Source organism: Argentina silus (assembly GCF_951799395.1).
Source record: "Argentina silus genome assembly, chromosome: 1".
NCBI lineage: Eukaryota > Metazoa > Chordata > Actinopteri > Argentiniformes > Argentinidae > Argentina > Argentina silus.
The window spans coordinates 21,449,798-21,469,623 of NC_139655.1; the positions used below are offsets into that span (position 1 = coordinate 21,449,798).

The 19,826-nt window shown below is 40.7% G+C and overlaps 3 protein-coding genes across 5 annotated transcripts; all 3 read right to left on the minus strand.

Moving 5' to 3' along the window:
* Positions 1-197: 197 nt before the first annotated feature.
* On the minus strand, positions 198-2,655 carry LOC310809983 (killer cell lectin-like receptor subfamily G member 1; the record flags this gene model as incomplete). The annotated part of the gene is given in 3 exon segments (XM_083677548.1): positions 198-315; positions 2,411-2,502; positions 2,506-2,655. Coding segments are annotated over 3 exon segments (360 nt in total).
* An 815-nt stretch (positions 2,656-3,470) lies between these two features.
* Positions 3,471-8,860, minus strand: LOC310814154 (receptor-type tyrosine-protein phosphatase eta). 3 transcript variants are annotated; one of them, XM_083683453.1, is made up of 12 exons: positions 8,825-8,860; positions 8,590-8,673; positions 8,116-8,204; positions 7,330-7,879; positions 6,903-7,151; positions 6,420-6,677; positions 6,130-6,262; positions 5,616-5,758; positions 5,016-5,270; positions 4,470-4,745; positions 4,227-4,324; positions 3,471-4,113 (listed from the first exon to the last, which is right to left on the minus strand). In XM_083683453.1, the coding sequence occupies exons 2-12, from the start codon at positions 8,618-8,620 to the stop codon at positions 4,048-4,050; spliced, it is 2,148 nt and encodes a 715-aa protein (XP_083539579.1). In that variant the 5' UTR covers positions 8,621-8,673; positions 8,825-8,860; the 3' UTR covers positions 3,471-4,047. The 3 variants fall into 3 exon arrangements, with proteins under 3 accessions (XP_083539579.1, XP_083539578.1, XP_083539580.1); XM_083683452.1 differs by lacking the exon at positions 8,825-8,860 and having other exon boundaries at positions 8,590-8,781; XM_083683454.1 differs by lacking the exon at positions 8,825-8,860 and having other exon boundaries at positions 8,086-8,204; positions 8,590-8,649.
* Positions 8,861-9,445: 585 nt separating this feature from the next.
* Positions 9,446-18,312, minus strand: LOC310809692 (cellular tumor antigen p53-like). Its single transcript, XM_083677092.1, has 11 exons — positions 18,183-18,312; positions 17,069-17,215; positions 16,893-16,956; positions 16,094-16,300; positions 12,711-12,897; positions 12,297-12,409; positions 11,887-11,996; positions 11,590-11,720; positions 10,421-10,518; positions 10,236-10,339; positions 9,446-10,094 (listed from the first exon to the last, which is right to left on the minus strand). Exons 2-11 carry the CDS (start codon positions 17,149-17,151, stop codon positions 10,007-10,009), a joined length of 1,185 nt encoding a protein of 394 aa, XP_083533218.1. The 5' UTR covers positions 17,152-17,215; positions 18,183-18,312; the 3' UTR covers positions 9,446-10,006.
* Positions 18,313-19,826: the final 1,514 nt, after the last annotated feature.

Consider the following 19,826-nt stretch of genomic DNA (forward strand, 5'->3'; position numbering starts at 1 on the left):
TGTAACACAAGGAATTATCAATTAAGAACAAGAGAAGTAGCAATATATGATACAACTCTATAGCTACCCAGATGGGATGTGAATATGTTTCTTTCTAGCCATCATAAAGTCCAAAGAGGTGCCTGACAATAGTTCATATGTTCTATGAGTGGACAGACAGGTCATGTGTCTGGTGCTGTCCATCCCTCCATCCATCCTCATGCTGCTCTCTCACACACCCAGGGTCCGTACGCCTCGCAGTCTACAGAAAATAGACTCCCGCCCCCTCTCAGGTCTGCACAGTCCCTGTGTTCTGAGTCCCACTGAACCTCTATCCTTCAACACACAGGCCACTAGGTTTAACACATACAAGTCCTTCAACAGGCCACAGGTCACAAGACAGAGGGAGACAACACTGTATATACACAAGAATAGACAGGCTAAAAGTGTGGCTAGATTGTCTGGTTGGGTGTAAGTGTATTTGTGTCAAACATGTATAGTAATACAATTGAAGTCTGAAGTTTACATACACTTAGGTTTAAGTCATTAAAACTAATTTTTTAACCACTCCACAGATTTCATGTTAACAAACTATAGTTTTGGCAAGTTGGTTAGGACATCTACTTTGTGCATGACACAAGTCATTTTTCCAACAATAGTTTACCGACAGATTATTTCACTTATAAAATCTCACAATTCCAGTGGGTCAGAAGTTTACATACACTAAATTGACTGTGCCTTTAAACAGCTTGGAAAATTCCAGAAAATTATGTCATGGCTTTAGAAGCTTCTGACAGGCTAATTGACATCATTTGAGTCAATTGGAGGTGTACCTGTGGATGTATTTTAAGGCCTACCTTCAAACTCAGTGCCTCTTTGCTTGACATCATGGGAAAATCAAAAGAAATCAGCCAAAATTGTGGACCTCCACAAGTCTGGTTCATCCTTGGGAGAAATTTCCAAACACCTAAAGGTACCACATTCATCTGTACAAACAACAGTACACAAGTATAAACACCATGGGACCACGCAGCCGTCATACCGCTCAGGAAGGAAACGCGTTCTGTCTCCTAGAGATGAATGTACTTTGACATGAAAAGGGCAAATCAATCCCAGAACAACAACAAAGGACCTTGTGAAGATGCTGGAGGAAACAGGTACAAAAGTATCTATATCCACAGTAAAAACAAGTCCTATATCGACACTCAGCAAGGAAGAAGCCACTGAAAAGCCACATGAAAAAGCCAAACTACGGTTTGCTACTACACATGGGGACAAAGATCTTACTTTTTGGAAAAATGTCCTCTGGTCTGATGAAACAAAAATTGAACTGTTTGGCCATAATGACCATCATTATGTTTGGAGGAAAAAGGCGGAGGATTGCAAGCCGAAGAACACCATCCCAACCGTGAAGCATGGGGGTGGCAGCATCATGTTGTGGGGGTGCTTTGCTGCAGGACTGCTTCACTTCACAAAATAGATGACATCATGAGGAAGGAAAATTATGTGGATATATTGAAGCAATATTTCAAGAAATCAGCCAGAAAGTTAAAGCTTGGTCGCAAATGGGTCTTCCAAATGGACAATGACCCCAAGCTTATTTCCACATTTGTGGCAAAATGGCTTAAGAACAACAAAGTCAAGGTATTGGAGTGGCCATCACAAAGCCCTGACCTCAATACTCCAGAAAATGTGTGGGCAGAACTGAAAAAGCGTGTATGAGCAAGGAGGCCTACAAATCTGACTCAGTTACACAAGTTCCGAGGAATGGGCCAAAATTCCACCAACTTATTGTGGGAAGCTTGTGGAAGGCTACACAAAACGTTTGACCCAAGTTAAACAATTTAAAGGCAATGCTACCAAATACTAACTAAGTGTATGTAAACTTCTGACCTGCTGGGAATGTGATGAAAGAAATAAAAGCTGAAATAAATAATTCTCTCTACTATTATTCTGACATTTCACATTCTTAAAATAGAGTAGGGATCCTAACTGACCTAAGACAGGGAATGGTTACTAGGATTAAATGTCAGGAATTGTGAGAAACTGAGTTTAAATGTATTTGGCTAAGGTGTATGTAAACTTCCGACTTCAACTGTATGTGTACCATAATATAAGAGAGTCACAAATTTCACTCTTCACGTTAGAAGAGACCAGATATTTGATATTTACATCCATTGGGGTTAACAACAACATGGAAATAGACTCACGGTTCATAATACTGGACAGGTCTTCCATCCAACCACACCCACTGTCCCTCTTCCTGTGGGTCTGTCAGTCCCACCCACAGGAAGGGTAGCCGTGGAAACGTTGTTCCCCATGCTTGTATGTCAACATCCCTTCACACACATGTACGCTCGAGGCACACACACACACTTTCACTTCAACTCATATTTCACCAGACACATTACTTTAACATCACTTCATCTACTTGAACCCTCTTCCTCTGTGTACCATCTCTGTATGGTCCTTGATCACAGCCAAGCTAGAGTTGTGCTTTTGGCAGAACTTATCACTCTCCCTTCACTTGAGGTTTTCCTTCAGTCCCACAGAGAAGAAGTAGCAGTGACCCCAGGACCAGAACCAACTTCCAGGGCACAGCCTGCATCTAAGGTCTACATAGTAGGGATTAGGATTGGTAGGCCTATAAGAGACAGGTAAAGCTAGAGCATTCATAAGGACTGTTACCCCCCAAAAAAATGCCTCGTCAACCCAGCAGAATCTAAAGATCATTACATTGGTAACTGTAGATTAACTGAGCAGCAACATCTATTGGGGACTATCCAATTGAAGTGGGACTACTTAATTCACTGTTTTTGGACAAAGTATTGTATGGGGATCATCATTTAGATAATGTGGGTATATGGCAAGAACCTTGAGTGACACTGTCGAGAAAAAGGGTTACGCTGTGGAGGTCCGTGTGGCACCGCTGCAGTCGCTCCATTGGCTCAGCCTCTTTCCCAGAAGCCTCTGCTGTCCAATTCTGTCCTGGTGCCTTAACTTTGACTTAAGCAAAAATGTAATAATTACCAAAAAAAAAATATTTTTACAGTAAATGTTTATTTTTTTTCTAAGCAGTGTTCTTGTATAAGGCACCAACTGAGGAACTTTACTCAATGTTTTGATTGTGGTTATAGTTACTGATGCATGATAAGAGTGGAGGAAATAACAGTTACAAAGCAGTAGTGTGGTATCGGCCAGTGGAGACTGGTGGAGGTAGAAATCGGAGAAGAGGCTCATTGTAATGCATAGAATGGAATAAGGAATGGTATCAAATATGTATTACAATGAGCCCATCCTCTGATTTCTACCCCCACCAGCCTCCCCTGGAATAAGCAATACATATATACACAGTGCCTTCGGAAAGTATTCAGACCCCTTAAATTTTTCCACATTTTGTTGTGTTATAGACTCAATTTAAAATGGATTCAATTCAAAGAATTTGCCATCAATACACACACAATACCCCAGAATGACAAAGCGAAAACAGGTTTAGAAATGTCAGTAAATTTATTAAAACTGAAATACAGAAATAGGTATTCAGACCCTTTGCAGGGTATCGGTAATCGTCTGTAGGTTCTGCTCGTGACGCGAGAGAACGGTGTCTTGCGCCGCTACAGTGAGACGGTATTGCTCTACATCCGCTGGGTCCATGGGTCCATTAGTCTTCTGCAACGTTTTGGTATAATGAGCGGACCCAGGTGCGGTGCATATAAAGGAGGCAGACGAGTAGGCAGCGACACCAAACAAAATTATGTTTACTTATTTTTAGATCAAACATAAAATAGGCCTGGAAGAAGTTCATGCACACATTGTCATCTGTTTAAAATGCAGCTCATTCAGCTCATGTAGCCCCCTTCATTTGTAAAAAGATAGAGAAACGTGATAAAACAAAAAAGCATTATGCCAAAACACCTCCAAACAGAACAGCTAGTTAAGATCAACAAGTACTCTACCTCCAAGCAAACCTGTATACATGCATTTGTGTCGGAGTGTACTGTATGTGGGGAAGCGAGTATAACGTGCAGGTACGTATGCAGTAGCTCATGTTCAAAGGGATTCTGGGGATTACGCTCTCCAGTCAATTTGCCAGTGCACGTCATCTTCCAATTTTTTCCTGAAATGGTTCCGCAACTGAAACAAACCAAAAAAAAACTGTAACAAATTAAACTCCAGAAAAAAACTGAACTCTCTCACAAATGGGCACAGAGTCTTGTGATTGGTTAATGTGGTGATGACGACCTCACCTGTTCCAGGAGCGCTTCCTTAGCGTTATTATTCTCACAATAGAGAGGCTCACTTGAGGAGCACTCCATGGCCACTGTTAGAACTATCTCCTCCGCCACTGAGAGAGAGAGAGGGCAATCAAATGAAAAGAGGAAAAGGAAGAAGAGAAAGCTTACATGCAAAACATTTACAGTATTATTAGATCTGGTAATCCTACATGCTCAGAGAAATTCGTAATATGACAGACAGGCTAAACCTTTTACCTGTTTTCTTTGATACTGGGACTGTAGGTTCGCTTTTCTGGTCTCCCGCAACTGTTTGGACTTTAAATTCATACTTCGTCCCAGCATGCAACCCACCAAACGTATGGCTCGTGACATTAACCAAGGTCAGATTTTCCTCGTAATTCCAGAACTTGGCACTATATGTAACCTGGTAGGTCACCGCAACTCCTTGAGATTCCTCAGGGGCAACCCACAAGAGGGTGATGTGACTCATGTTGAAGCCTGTGATCGTGGCTGCTCCTGGTTTGACTGGCACTACGAGAGGAAGCATGGTAGAGACAGTGTAAAGTGGAGTGAGAGAAACAGAAGAAAAATGAAAACAATACATCTCAAAGTTAAAATTATTTCTTAACATTAGCACAGCTGTTATACTCTTTTATGCTCTCTGTATGTGTAAGGAAAACATTTACCAGAAGGCAAAGTAAAATGTCTCCATTCCATCCTCTTGTCTATGTTTCTCTACTAAACAAATTCTTCCCACAGTGAGAAAACAGAGATAAAGTGCTTATTGTTATTGTCACTCACGTGTGAATTTGGAAAAGGACACGGCTTGGCTTTTTAGATCTCCATTCTTGGTGTAGACTGTAACAGTATAATTGGCAGCTGCTTTCAGTTCACTGAAGAGACAGTGGTTGTCATCGGTCTCTTTTTGGCGTGGCTCCTGATTGAAGCCTGTCAGTGTGAGCAGAAAATTCTCATAGCTGCCATTGGGAGGCTTCCATGTAGCATTGATGGCATCCTGAGAGCTGTACAACATTAAGCCATTAACTGCCCCTGGACCTATGGGGGTGAGAGAGGGGAGTGAAAGTAAATGAAGGAGAGAGGGATGAGAGCAAAACAAGAACAAGGTATTAGAGTGACAGAATGAGTGAGACAAAAGGAGGAGAGAAAATTATGTAGATAAAAAAAAGATAAGTGTCAGACAAAACGAAAATATGAAAGCGATTGATTGAGAGAGACAAGAGAGAGTGAAGAAAAGATCGGTGGAGAGGAATGATTTGATATGCTTGTGATTCACCATTCCATTTACCATTCATCTAACTAAACATTCAGTCCATTAAATAATTATCTAACCAATCAATTAATTAATCCATCAATGTGTCATTAACATCAGCCCATACTCACTGGTGAAGCCCTTGACCATGACGGGGTCTCCCACCACAGAGGAGTCTGGTACTAGTGCCATCACATACAGCCAGAGCTTGGTGCCTACATTTAGAGGCTTCACGACAAGACAAGTGCTTGTCGAGTTCATTCTGAACGCGAAGCTGTAAGGAGAGTACACAAAAAGACCTGATACAGTTCTCTGCTCTACATGGCATGGGAATGTGTCAGTTCTATACCTTACATCCCTTGTTAATAATAAATGAAGTGATAACTGATCTAACATGACTTGAAATGTTTAAATAAGAAAAGGTTTCACCCATCTAGTCTTGTCAGAAAAGTGTATGTGTTATGGAGGCACCCTAGGATGTTCAGGGATGTTATAAATACAACATAATGTATAGAGCACATATTATTCTTTTGCCATATGGAACAAGAAGCAGTCTCTACACTGCATCACACTCCCACTGTATATGTCCCATGTATAGTCTTTATTTATGAAAACAGCAACAGATTAGTATAGCACTCTGCATACCTGTTAGCGCCGTCTTTCTCCTCCCAAACATCCACTCGAAAGCCAGAGGTGTTCCCCACCGGCCACTCCCATTTGAGATGCAAGGAGTCATTTGTAGAGTTGGAAACTGTTAGGTTCAATACCACACTGGGCTCTGAAGGAGAAAGAACACGTGTGAAACCTACTTTGACAATGCAAACGTTTTTTCAATTCAAAATCCACGTTGGTTTCACTTTCTCTCTGGACTGCAAGGTACTGTTACACTTTTCCCTATGGAAACCAATCATAAACTGAAACTGATCATCACTCACTGGTGTAGGCTGTGGTGTTCGCTAGGTCTCCTTCTATGGATTTGTTCTTCACTTCAGCATTGACCTCAAACGTGTACAGCCCTCCAGGAATCAGGCCCTTGATCTCACAGTTCTCTGTAGTTGTAGTCATGTTCAAGTGAGGTTGACCGCTCACCTGAACATAATAGAAATCCCGGTTTCCATTAGGAGGACTCCAGGACAGGGAGACGGATGTTTTCCTGACCGCTGTGACGGTGAGGTTTTTAACCACGTCAGGTTCTGAAAATGTAAATGTCAACATCATCACTGTCATAGTCCATATTGTAATCTGTTTGTGTATTACTATCAATAATACTCTTAATACACTTAATTCATAATACTCTTTGTGTGGCAGTAGTATCAGTTGCAGTAATGATGCAACTGTATTAGCAGCAACATAGCTTAGAGGTAGTGTTACTATCTACTACAGTAGTAACATTTGGTTTTCTAATCACCTATACTCACTGGTATAGAAAGTCAAATTATGTGGGTTGAGGTCCCTCTCACACTTTAGTGGGAACACCTGCACTCTGTACATGGTGCCTGCGGTAAGGTTGGAAAGTTTGAGCGTCAGGCTGCTCTGCTTTAAGGTATGGTTGATGTCCCCTTTGACCTCCACCCTGTAGCCGTTGATGTCAGCAGGCCCGGCAGACCAACTGAGGGTCCCACTGTCCAAAGTCACGTTGGATACATTTGAGTTGCCATAGAAACGGTCTACACTCAGATATGAAGGTCGATGGTTGTGGTGGGGTTAGGATGAGAGTTTGGAGGGGAAGGAGTAAAAAGAAAACATTCAGTATGCTCATGTTACTCTCACATCAGACACAGTAGCCTTCACAGAAATCAATAGTATTATCATTCCAGTACAAATAGAAAATAGTCAAAACCCTACCTTCATAACAAATATAGTGCAGAAGCTCTGAGCAGTTTTTCTCAAACCACATTCCAAAACTGAGCATGGATATGCAAGGGTCCTCAATGTACAAATCAATCTTATCATCAGGACCACTGTCCTCAGTACCATTAGTCTCATTGGTAAAACCAGTAACACCAGTAAACAACAAAGTTGTAGCTGGAGTCATTGTCACTGTTGCTGTCGTTGTTGTCATTGTTTCCATTGTGGTGAACACAGTCATGTTTTCATCCAGGGTGGACATGTCATTGGTATCATTGCTCTGTCTGCTACCACTGGGGCAGCAACACTCACACTTGGGACAAGAATACGTGTTAATTACATTGAACACAGGATCCATGGGTTTGGCCAGTATGGGTCGGCCGGGGTACCAGTTTTGGAAGGTCATGGGGTCCCCGTTGGACCAGCGAGACCAAGGGATGGTGCCATTGAGGTTCTTGCGGAGCCCGATCCAGTAACTGGAGTTAAGGTTTTGGACCAGGTGCTTGACATTGCTTGGGTTAAGACTTACCATCTCTTTGTAGCAGACCTAACACAAGAAAGTTAGCACTTCTGATTGAAAAGTGTGATAATCATGGGTTTTAAAGCTGTACTGGATAAAGGCAGACTGAAACAAAGGCCTAAACACATTGTGATACTACAGGACTAGAGTTGTTGACAAGTATTTTAACATATTGTAACCAGCTCCACTGTGTCTTAGATTTATGTCAACTCACTTAGGAACAATAAACTCACTTAGGAACAATTTGTCTCTTTGTCCTCTACCTGGCAATGCTGTCTGGCCTGCTCCCAGGTGGAGGCGTTGTGCTGGAGGAAGTACTGCCTCTCAGCTGCACAGCAGACCAACAACAGAGCTGTGAATGGAAAGAAACACAAGGGTAATGGAAAAATACATAACTTACACTCATTATATAAAGACTTATATAAAGAACCTGGTACCAAAGCATTATTTATAGCATGTTTGTTTATGCATTAGATTTGCATAATGGGTGTAAAGTTCATGTAAGTTCCTTGCTCCTGTAAGTTTGGATTAATGATGCATTTGAAAATCGAAATAAATCAAATAAAATGGATAGAATCAATAGAAAAGAGAGACAAATATGATAAATGTCACCACCTTGCCCTGCCTAATACATTATACAATCTTTGCTAATAATATCACTATTGTATACTCTTGTTTAACAAGCTTAATATTTTATACAATTTCAATTTACATATAAAAAATTTAATTGAACTCACCCCAAAGAATCAGAAGTTGCATTCTGGTCATCTTTCAATCATGTGATTAGTTCTTAGTTGTGGACCTCCAAATGGATTTTCACACTAGGAGACATTTGTTGGCAAATTGTTGTTGACATCCACAAATGTATCTAACACTGACACAAATGAATAGTTGAGTCTATAACAAATAACATATTTGAACAGTACACCATCTCCATCAACAGGGATACAACTCAGCTTTTGATCTACTCACCTAACACAGGTTTCTCTGTCTGTCTGTCTCTTCCTCTTTTCTTCCCTCACTACTGCTTTCCTTTCTAAACAAATCCACCTACCTATCATGATGTGGTAATGCCATAAACATGAGGAGATTTGAATGTAGGCAAACTGCATGCAGAACACTTACTGTAAAGACTGATGGAGTTTGGAGTCAGCAGTTTGAGCATGTGCTTGTCTGTGTGGGGATGCTTAATGTTTACTTGTGTCACTACATCATATCCATAACTGTCTTAAGTTAATAGGGAATACACAGAATGTACAGCTTGTATCACTTGTTTTCTCAAGGGTTCCTGAGTGGTTTAGCATTATCTACACATGCAAAGCATTGACAGTAGGGTTAATGTATACTATGCAAACAACTGTTAGACCAATACACTACCAGAAACAGCTAATGCAAATGCAGAATGCAAAACCTGTCTATGGCTTATGCTTTGATGTCAGAATGTCTTCTCCCCCTCCCTTATTAAACGTGAATGTCTCTCACGAGTGCTCTAGGTGTAGATCATCTGTTGACATCATGTATATACAAAGTATTCATTGATTCCTTAAAAGACAGACCACTGGTAATGACCAAAGGCAGAGGAGAACCTTGTTTAAGAAAATTGTTTTTATTAAATTTCAAACAGTTCCCTGAAATGTTTTGTTATTTTCCCTAAACGAAATACAGCATTATGCCTCAGCACCAAATGAAAAATGACATCGAACTGGACAGCATCAAATCTCTTCATTAGAGAAAGTAAACAAAGTGGATACAAAAGTGGAATTAATACAAAAACATAAAAGGAAAAAAGACAAAATGAAAGTAGTTTCAGCTACAAAAATAAAAAAAATGCCTCAATGGAAACATGATTCATAGGGGCAGGATTATCTCTCATTTGAGGAAGTAATGGAAGTGGTACTGTTTAGTAAGTATAAATACACTAACAGAAAACTGGCCAATAAATTGGTGACAAAGCATCAAGGTTAGTCAAGTCTAGGTGTGACTACTGGTTTAGTCTAAATCATGAAAGCACAACCTAAAGGGGCAGGTTGGGAGAATAAATAATGTACACCCATAATAAAAAAACGTCTCCATTTTGTATTGGCATTTACTTTGAAGTCCAAATGTATGTTGGTTTGGAATAGACCGCTAAGAAAGTAGATAGGTGTCCGGCCCTTAGTCCGAGTCGCTCTTCTCCTCCTTCTGAAGCAGCCTCTTTCCACTCTTTGGCACCATCGCTTCATGGTTGACATTCTTGGGGTGACTGAAAAGGGGAAGGAAAAAAATTTGAAGTACATGAACATTGGAAAGAGAAGTGAAGATAAAGAGAGAAACAAACAATTCTTGCTGTCATAACAATAGTTAGTTTAAATTTGACCAATAATGGCTGCCGTCAGTAGCTTACCTTTTCTGCTTGTATTTCTCTTGATCGGCAGGGTGCACGCGGTCCATTAACTCCAGACCGTCATTGATCTTTTTGAGCGTCTCATAACGTTCTTTGCCACGAACCTGAGAGAGAGAATGAATCAAATTGAACACCCAGTTTCAACAAGGAGGTATTTACAAACAAATGTGTTTTGTGTTACCTACATGCAACACAAAAATCTCCTTGTCTTCATCCTCAGTGCTGGAGCTGTTCTTCATCTTTTTGCTGGTCTCCGGAACTGCAGGTGGGCCTTGCTTCAACTCTGAGGGGAGAGGAATCAAGATCAGATATGAAATAGAAGACAATGAGAGGAGGCTAGGGATGGGCATTCGACTAAATTGTCTTAGTCGATCGTCGGGAGAATTAACGATCGATTTTCGATTAATCATTAATATTTTTATATTAAAATTCACTATTTATAGGCTATATTCAAAATGCAATGAAAATACAAAAACACAGCGTGTTTTCCTCATTGAGATCTTTATTACAAGATGAACTCTTGTGGCAGTTAAACCGGATCCGTTCAATTGAAGATACGCGCTGCTGTGCTCTAGCAGCGGAGCCTGCAGCTAAGCCGCTGCTTATAAACACAACTGACCCTCGTTTTTTCCCCAAAATAATAATAATATTTAAAAAAAACAATCATGTTAAACAATAACTTAACCAAAAATATATAATACTTAGGTCGGACAGGTTTTGCCAAATGTAACTCAAAACTATCAAAAAAGGCACCAAGTCGAGAAAGAGGGAGATTAGCCTACCCAACAATGAATTAGGCTTATTAACAAAGCTTCATAAAAAATAACCAGTAACTCACATACAACTTCAGCACCAGTCTACTGATTTTTGTTGAGAAAGATGAGCATGTTAACATGCTCTGGGGTCAGACGCGACTGCAGCCTGGTGACCGTTAGTCCAGCCGCCGAAAACACCCGCTCTGAGGGGACCGACGTTGCCGTGATGCACAGGTACCTTTTTTTAAACAATTTTTTTTAAAACAAAATGGTCCCACACCACACTTCGCCGTGACCGCTTCATGATTACTTTTGAAATACACGGAAACTCGCAGGTAACTGAGTAGGCCTGTGGCGTTTTTTTCAAATATTGCCCCCGTGTGGTAAAATTAAGCAATAAGCCCCAAGAGGCCGAGGGTTTCGCTGATTTTACAACAGGTAAGGGGAGTTTGTTTGGCACGACGCGAAGCCTAGTTTCATCGACTAAAAAAATAATGTCATCGACGAAATTCTAATGATCAATTAATCGATCGTCGATTAATCATGCCCATCCCTAGAGGAGGCTATTCAGAAGTTTTCAAACACAGCCTTAGTCGTACTCCGTTTGGTGCCATTGGCATTCTTGCTTCCATTCTGAGACTTGTTGGCGTTCTCCTCTTCTGTCTTTCTATCTCGTCCGGGGCAGGCACACACGCGAACCTCGAAACATTGACGACCCAACACCTGACCCCTGGAGAGGGAAAGAGGGTATTAAGTGCTAGAGGCAACAAACCATAAAGACAAACACATAAAGTGGAGACATACATAGAAAAGGAAAGAGTTTGTCTCTGCATGCATAAGTACACCGAAAGGAGAGATTAACATTTAGACACACAAACATGAGGGGAAAGACTCACTCTTGAGTCTCGAGGGTCAATATAGTCAGGATGGGCCGCCGGTTCATGCCCCCCATGCACGAACTATTGCACATATAGTTGAGGAGAATGGTAGTCACTTCAGAGCCAAGCTACAAACACAAACAAAACACACTTCATAACCTAGTTCAATCTGCAATGAAACATACACATATAGGAAAGGACATACATTCTATTAAGATACCAAGACATTGGGTGAAATTGCATTAACAGTTTCAATGAACCACATAAGTGCAATGCATTTTGTATGTGTATTTACTGGATGTTACCAGGAGTTGTAATTCTAACAAGGGTCATAACCCTTTCTTTGTGTGTTAGAAGCCACAACACATGCATTGTGCACAGGTGGTTACTTGTCATACGATGGTGTTAATACAGCAGAGCATACATACCTGTGGTGGCTCATAAGGAAGCAGCACACTGTGTCTCTTGGTGTTCTCATCCTCAAGGTACTGCGCCCGCTGGCTGCCCTCCACCCTGATCAGGTGACTACGGTGTAAGATGCCTTACATGAACAGGAAGCCGACAGGAAGTGAGAGTCTTGTCTTGGTTTTTCCTGTTACAATCTGTTTATATTTGGTACCTCCAAGAGCTTGCTGATTATTTATGTTATGATTACATGAGGATCAGCTTGTCTTTTTAAAAAAGTACATACAAAAAAAGGGGAGCAAAACAAAATCTGATAAGTCATACTGGTCTGTATAATGTAGTCCATTTCATTCCCAGCCTCACACACCTGGGACCATATATACTGAAATGTAAGTCACTTTGGATAAAAGCGTCAGCTAAATGGCATATATTATTACCTTCGTTGTTCTCAGAGATGTTCTGGTGGTGGGGGCAGCGACGGACCACCTCTGACACGTGCTGAGACTTCTTATAGACGGCAGTGGCTCTGAGGACGGCTCCTGGAGGTGGCTCTCTGGCCACCAGCACCTCCACAGGGCATGTCTTGGCCAGCTGGCAGTACAGCTTGTTCAGCTGCTGGGAGTACTGGGAGAAAAATCGGTTAAGATTACTGTCTCCTGGTGGAGAAATGAAGTTGTGATTGTAAATCAATTAGTGAAAAGTCAGCATTTATGTCACCAACACCATTACTTATACAATACAAATGTTACTTCAGGATAGGCAAAATAATTGTAAGTTTACATCAAACACAAATGCAAAAACAATGGAATAAACACCCATAAGTACATCTTTTAAAACGCACATTTACTAAATACCAGCAACCATTAAAAAATATTGTAAATACGTTTTTACAGAAGATTTGCTGTATTTTAACCAAGTCTCTGCTGAAGAGAAAAAGCCCTTGTAAGGAACATGCCCAGTCATGTCAGACCCATGTGGTGTTGCAACCAACCTGCAACTCCCCAATTACAATGAGTGAGTTGTCAGGCATTAGTTTAAGGGCAGCACACCCTAACCTCAACCCAAAAAGACCCATCATGGCACACTGACATTGAGTCACAGTGGAAACCTACATGCTATTGGCTGTTTTAATCCAACTACTGTCGCTGAAACTTTGAATTTAAGCAAATCGTCACAATGAACTGGATTCGACTTGAATGCAACCATGAGGGATCAGAATGACTGGGACATTTGTTCTTCTCTGAGGTAAGGTAACCATATTTCACTGTGATTAAATGATTGAAAATGTACCATAAATGAAAGTTTAAAACTATTTTACTGTTACGTCTCATAGCTAAATGCTACGGTGTACTGGGTCCTAAGGGTCAGATTGTATGAATGAGAGATGCAGAAGTACATTCAAACCTTACATATTTGTACCATACAAAGACATTTGATAATGTACACTACCAGCCACTTAAGAATTATTATTCTAAAGCAAAAGGTATAGAGAGCATTTGAGTATATGAATATACAATATAGTACAACCAGTTCCTAGTGAGTGATGAACAATTAAAGGGGGGTTTACATTCGTCAATGAGTAGTCAGGCTTTAATATATATTGCTTGGTTTAACAGAATGAAAAAAAATGTGGGTCGGGCAGCTGTGTCGGTTGGGGCACCAGAATTGTGGTTTTGATCACTGGACGGGCCTGGCCACATACATATACACACACAAGTAGTTGTAGCTAAGTATTCACTGTAAGTCGCTCAGAATAAAAGCATCTGCTAAATAACTACATCATCAAATCATAAAAGATTGCAAATATTATTGTATGTGTATGTGGGCCATTCCATAATTTAGGGGGCCAATGACAGTTTTGTGGAAGGAAAACTTGTGAGAGATGTTCCAAAGACATTTATATTTAACTTGCCATGTTTTCTGTGTGATTGTATTGAAACGTAGTCGGACAGCATATCTTGTGATGGAGAAGAGCACAGGATATTCCAAATGCTTGTTACATCCTTGTATTTGCTTGGTGCCTTCACATATTTAGCAAAAAATGTGTGACACAATACTATACTCTTTCCTTTCATATTTCATAGTGTTATTAAGCATTATACATAATTTCATTATAATACCGCAAATGTATTTCAAAATGTCAAGTAAAAATGTAATCCTATGACATGATTTTTTTTTTCCCCTCATGCTCACGTACCTTTTGAAGCTCACCTTAGCAGTGTAACTTTTTATGCACTTGATGTTACGATGGTAAGGCAGATCTAACAGTCCCACTAAATCACGTGTGTTTGAATTTGCGTGGTCAAAGGAATTGTCTGTAGACCTCCAAGACAGGATTGTGTTGAGGCACAGATGTAGGGAAGGGTACAAAAAAATGTCTGCAGTATTGAAGGTCCCCAAGAACAGAGTAGGCTCCATCATTCTTAAATGGAAGAAGTTTGGAACCACCAAGACTCTACCTAGAGCTGGCCGCCCAGCCAAACTGAGCAATAGGGGGAGAAGGGCCATTGTCAGGGAGGTGACCAAGAACCCAATGGTCACTCTGACAGAGCTCCAGAGTTCCTTTGTGGAGATGGGAGAACCTTCCAGAAGGACAACCATCTCTGCAGCACTCCACCAATCAGGCCTTTATGGTAGAGTGGCCAGACGGAAGCCACTCCTCAGTAAAAAGCACATGACAGCCCGTTTGGAGTTTGCTAAAAGGCACCTAAAGGACTCTCAGACCATGAGAAACAAGTTTCTCTGGTCTGATGAAACCAAGATTGAACTCTTTGGCCTGAATGCCAAGTGTCACGTCTAGATGAAACTAAGCACCGCTCAACACCTGGCCTATACCATCCCTACAATGAAGCACAGTGGTGGCAGCATCATGCTGTGGGGATGTTTTTCAGCGGCAGGGACTGAGAGACTAGTCAGAATCGAGGGAAAGATGAACAGAGCAAAGTACAGAGAGATCCTTGATGAAGTCCTGAGCGTTCTGGAGCAGGTTCTCAGACTGGGGCGAAGGGGACCTTCCAACAGGACAATGACCTTAAGCACACAGCCAAGACAACGCAGGAGTGGCTTTGGGACAAGTCTCTGAATGTCCTTGAGTGGCCCAGCCAGAGCCCGGACTTGAACCTGACCGAACATCTTTGTCCGGAGAGACCTGAAAATAGCTGTGCACCGATAGCTGTGCTTTGTCATTAAGGGGTATTGTGTGTAGATTGATGAGGGAAAAAAATTAATTTAATCCATTTTAGAATAAGGCTGTAACATAACAAAATGTGGAAAAAGTGAATGGGTCTGAATACTTTCCAAATGCACTGTATAGATAACGCAATTGGATTTCGAGACCATAGTATGAAATTTAGGTCCGTTTTTGATTACATTGTTCTGACATTTTAAAATAAAATAAAATACAGAAACCTGAATTGATTGCCTTCTTCTCTCTCCTGCTTGTGTACTGCTGCCTGCAATGTGTGTGTGTGTGTGTGTGTGTGTGTATATAAGAGAAAGCCCTTCTATTTTCTTGTTATATTATAACTACACATTGAAATATAAATTAGATGTTTAATTTTTTCATTAGTTTATCAAAATTGCAGTATCAATTGCTGCACAGTAGCCTATTTAATCTGAATGTTAATGTGTATGTTGTCACGCGTAGGACAACTTGAAGTCCAATTCTGCATATAATTAAATGTATTCCTCAAACTAGACATCCTAAGCTATGTGCTATCTATATTGAGCCATTTTGAAATTTTTACCCCAATGTCACACTTTGGCCCTCTCATTTATGGAATGACCCATGTACCTATATCAACTGTATAACAGAACTCACGGTGGAGGTGACAGACTTGGCAGTCCCTGACTTCTGGAAGTGGAGCTGGAAGCCGTGCTCCCCTGGGTAGTCAATGTTGGAAGGGACGGTAGAGGCAGGGGGCGGCATACTGTCCATGGGTGACACAGAGGACTCCACAACTGGGGGGTCTGGCAGCTCAAACAGTCTCTCGTCAAAGCCCTCATGGAGAGTGGCTTCAGGGAGGAGCTGTGGGAAGAAAGATCTACTGAGGGACTGAGCTTTTGGGTAGCACTTTTCATTAAGTTGTCTGTATACCTGTGTAGTAATGCTGTAATTATTCTAATAACAAGATTGCATTAGCATGCTGTTACATAGTAATTTGATAAATACATGATATATGGTGTTGGGCGGTTTGTTTTATTTACTATTTTTGATTTATTCCACACGTACAAGTATTACTACAAGTAGAAATCACTCAGCTGCATTACTATGCAATCAAATAGTAATTAAGTACTAAATTATGTCACAGCATGTTAATACAATGTTGTTACTAGAGTAATTGCTGAGTTACTGCATTGATATAGAGGCAACAACTTAAAGTAAAGTGTGACCAGCTTTTGTTTAAGTTATCCACAACATTCATCAGACTTACTTACTGAGAAGAATATTGTCAATTATCTGATAAAAGGCTAACTCCAACTGCAAACATTTTTGAAAATGCAAACACACGGCCATCAAAGTGGAACTTTTCAGATATCCCTTTACAATCTCCTTTCTAAGGAAGACATTTCTGCTGCACAAAAAAAGTCATTTCTGTCAGGTAGACAAAAACACTTACCGTTACATCCATGTCAGACCAGTTTTCATTCACAGGTGGAATAGTGGAGATCTGAGGAGCCATACTATAAAAAGGACACAAATCACAGTATATGTTGTCACTGGTGGTCTTCAAGTTAACACATAGGCTAAGTGTTTTTGTCCAGGCTAGATGTAGCATCCTTGAATACAACTTACATGGTCTCCCACATTTGTTGAAAGGACCCCTGACTCAGGGGAAGGCTCTCATAGTCCTGCTCCATCCTGTATCCCTCGTTCATTTTCTCAATGGCTCAATGGGAGGACAGAGGGACACAAGGCTGGAGGTCAGGATGGCGATGGGGTCTAAAGACAGGAGAGCACCTGTGTGAGTAGTATAGGCACGACTACATATAGTCCCCTGCAGTAGGTGTAAACAACTTCAACAAGGAATGTACTTTGAGACCACAAAAACAATGTAAAGAGGCCAATAGAAGGAAAGCTGAAGCGAGAAGTATGGACTCTTGGAACACAGCTCAGAAAGATGAAGAGAAGGTTGGAGAGGGGGAAAAAACTGAAATCGTGCTGTGAATAGGAACTAGAATAGTCTACCAATGTAAAAGGGATAAAAGAAAAAGCTCTGCACTGGGCCCACGATTATATAATTACTGTACTTAGTACTTATTTATTAGTACTTACTTAGTAAGTATTTATTTTGTACGGTCTGTGCATCAAGAAGAAGACTGCCAGCATTACAGCTATATTGAGCGTCAAATCAGGACTCCCGAGTATCGAATAGCTAGCTAAATAATACATAATATACCCGATGCAGTTCGAGACAAACCCCATAACACATTAGCTAGCTAACCTAAAAGTTATTAGCTATGTTAGCTCAATTGGCACACATTTGAAATGCTGGTGAGACAGCTTGATTAGTGTGCCTAGCTAGTTAACAAACACGGTTGGCTAGAACGAAAAAATCTATATCACGTTGGCAGTTTTGCTTGCTAGCAGAGATTGCCATGATTTTAGAAACAGATTACAACAGATTAGCGAGACTAGTCGGGGGCTATTTTGCCAGTCGAACAAGGTGCTTCAAAAACATATTTTCGATCATTTTTGTCAGATTGCTTGCTACAATTCGTAACGTACGTTAGCTAACAAGCTAGCTAAATATGCTGAGGTAAGGCCGCCCCGGGCCTTAGCCTTAGCTGGCTAGCTCGAGTCCGAGTGTGAGAGATAGTATGTGGAAGTGCGATCGACGACCTCAAACTGTTTCACTCGCATAAAATATTAGTGTACATTAACCGCATGAATTTGATTAAATAGTTACCTCGCCTCCAGTTTATTTGGTGACGTGCTGCCCCAGTTTCAGGAAATAGCAGTTAGTAGCTACGCAATTCGAGTGAGTAGCCAGCCAAAATATTTTGTTTCAGAACAAAACCACGTTTCGGGGATTCCCGAAAAACCTGACGGGTGGAGGAGTTGCGCGCAATAACACCCCACCAATCAGAGACCGCACCAATCGAGGTGTATGTTTTCAAATAGAATTGCGCGAGATGTCCACAACACAACAGATCATCCTAAAATCTCTGTATGATACTTTGTACATCATTTGTACAGTTTTTCACCATTACAATCTATATTCTACATGATGATTTAATGCAGAATGTTATATACCATATAATAAGTCTGATACATCCTCAATTGACTCTGGTAACTGTCCTACAACGCCTCTCATATCACTAAATGAACTGGCCAAAATGTAATAAATAATCACCAAAATATAACAGCAGCATTTATTTCAGATCTGTGCCTCTGCATTCCCTACAATATCTACTTTAAGAAAGGGATTATCTACTATCTACTTTCATGAAGGTTATTAATCATCTAATGCTTATGCTAAAATACTAATAATATTTCTGCCCAATGGGAGGGTGAATGACACATGAATGCAACCTGCAATGGAGGTGGAGCAGGGCTCCAGTGACACTGCAGTACAAATTAAGCCCACCAGGCCTTCCACTGTACCACCTGTACCAACCTCTTGGCTGTAGTATATAGTAGTCCGCATTAATATTACTATGTGTCAAGTGCATAGTTATACAGGTTGTACTCTAATGAAATGAGTATGGTCTGGAAGCTATGACTGATGTACATGTACATGTCCACCGAGATGTCTGCTAATAAATTCTTGCTATTTTACATTTAAAGTATTATTGCCAAGTTCTCCAATCATAACAAACTACAACATTGGCAGAGGGTGTATTACATACACTCACATACAGGGGGCTACTCTTGAATTGGTAGTTAATCTTTCTGACTGCACGGCTGTTGTCAGGGTGGATAGCTAACTGTCTGACCTTTCAGTGAATGTGCTGATGGTGTCAACAGGCCTACTACAAACTTGATCCATCCCAGTACTGTATACAGATACCATGAATGCAGGGGAGGCTGGTACAGGTAGAAATCGAAGGACGGGCTCATTGTAATGCATGGAATGGAATGAGAAATGTTTGATTACATTCCTCATTCCATTCCTTGCATTACAATGAGCCCGTCCTCCAATTTCGATATCCACCATGTTAGTGAGGTCAATTGAGAACAAAGCATACAGATAGCAATTGCTGGTATAATACAATTTAGTGTAATGTAATACAGTACAGTCTATTTTCATTTTATATCTCTGCATGTCATAATTGTCTTACATGGTGTAGGCCTACAGTATTGGGATGGGTATGTAAGGAAGGATGAAACCCATCCAACACAAAGACACACCAAGCCAATTGAAGACAGGTTTGAGGCTTAGAATGAAGAGGAGCAGCTCTCCTACACAGCTTACCTATTTCAACAGTTGGTGTTCAAATAGATGGAGGGTGAATCTATGAATCTGGTATTGGTAGATACACCATAACATTCGTTTATTGTTATCATAAACATAAAAAAAATAAATAAAAAAAGTTCTCTTGCAAACCGA

What these genes read in the sequence shown, in the direction of transcription:
- LOC310814154 (XM_083683453.1), bottom strand. Translation starts at nt 8,620, where the DNA reads ATGACCAGAATGCAACTTCTGATTCTTTGGG. An exon ending in GCAACTTCTGATTCTTTGGG is followed by an intron (nt 8,205 to 8,589) that starts GTGAGTTCAATT and finishes TTCCATTCACAG; the next exon opens with CTCTGTTGTTGGTCTGCTGT. An exon ending in GTCCTTTTCCAAATTCACAC is followed by an intron (nt 4,746 to 5,015) that starts GTGAGTGACAAT and finishes TTCCTCTCGTAG; the next exon opens with TGCCAGTCAAACCAGGAGCA.
- LOC310809692 (XM_083677092.1), bottom strand. Translation starts at nt 17,151, where the DNA reads ATGAACGAGGGATACAGGATGGAGCAGGACTATGAGAGCCTTCCCCTG. An exon ending in AGGAGATTTTTGTGTTGCAT is followed by an intron (nt 10,340 to 10,420) that starts GTAGGTAACACA and finishes TCTCTCTCTCAG; the next exon opens with GTTCGTGGCAAAGAACGTTA. An exon ending in GAGAAATACAAGCAGAAAAG is followed by an intron (nt 10,095 to 10,235) that starts GTAAGCTACTGA and finishes TCCCCTTTTCAG; the next exon opens with TCACCCCAAGAATGTCAACC.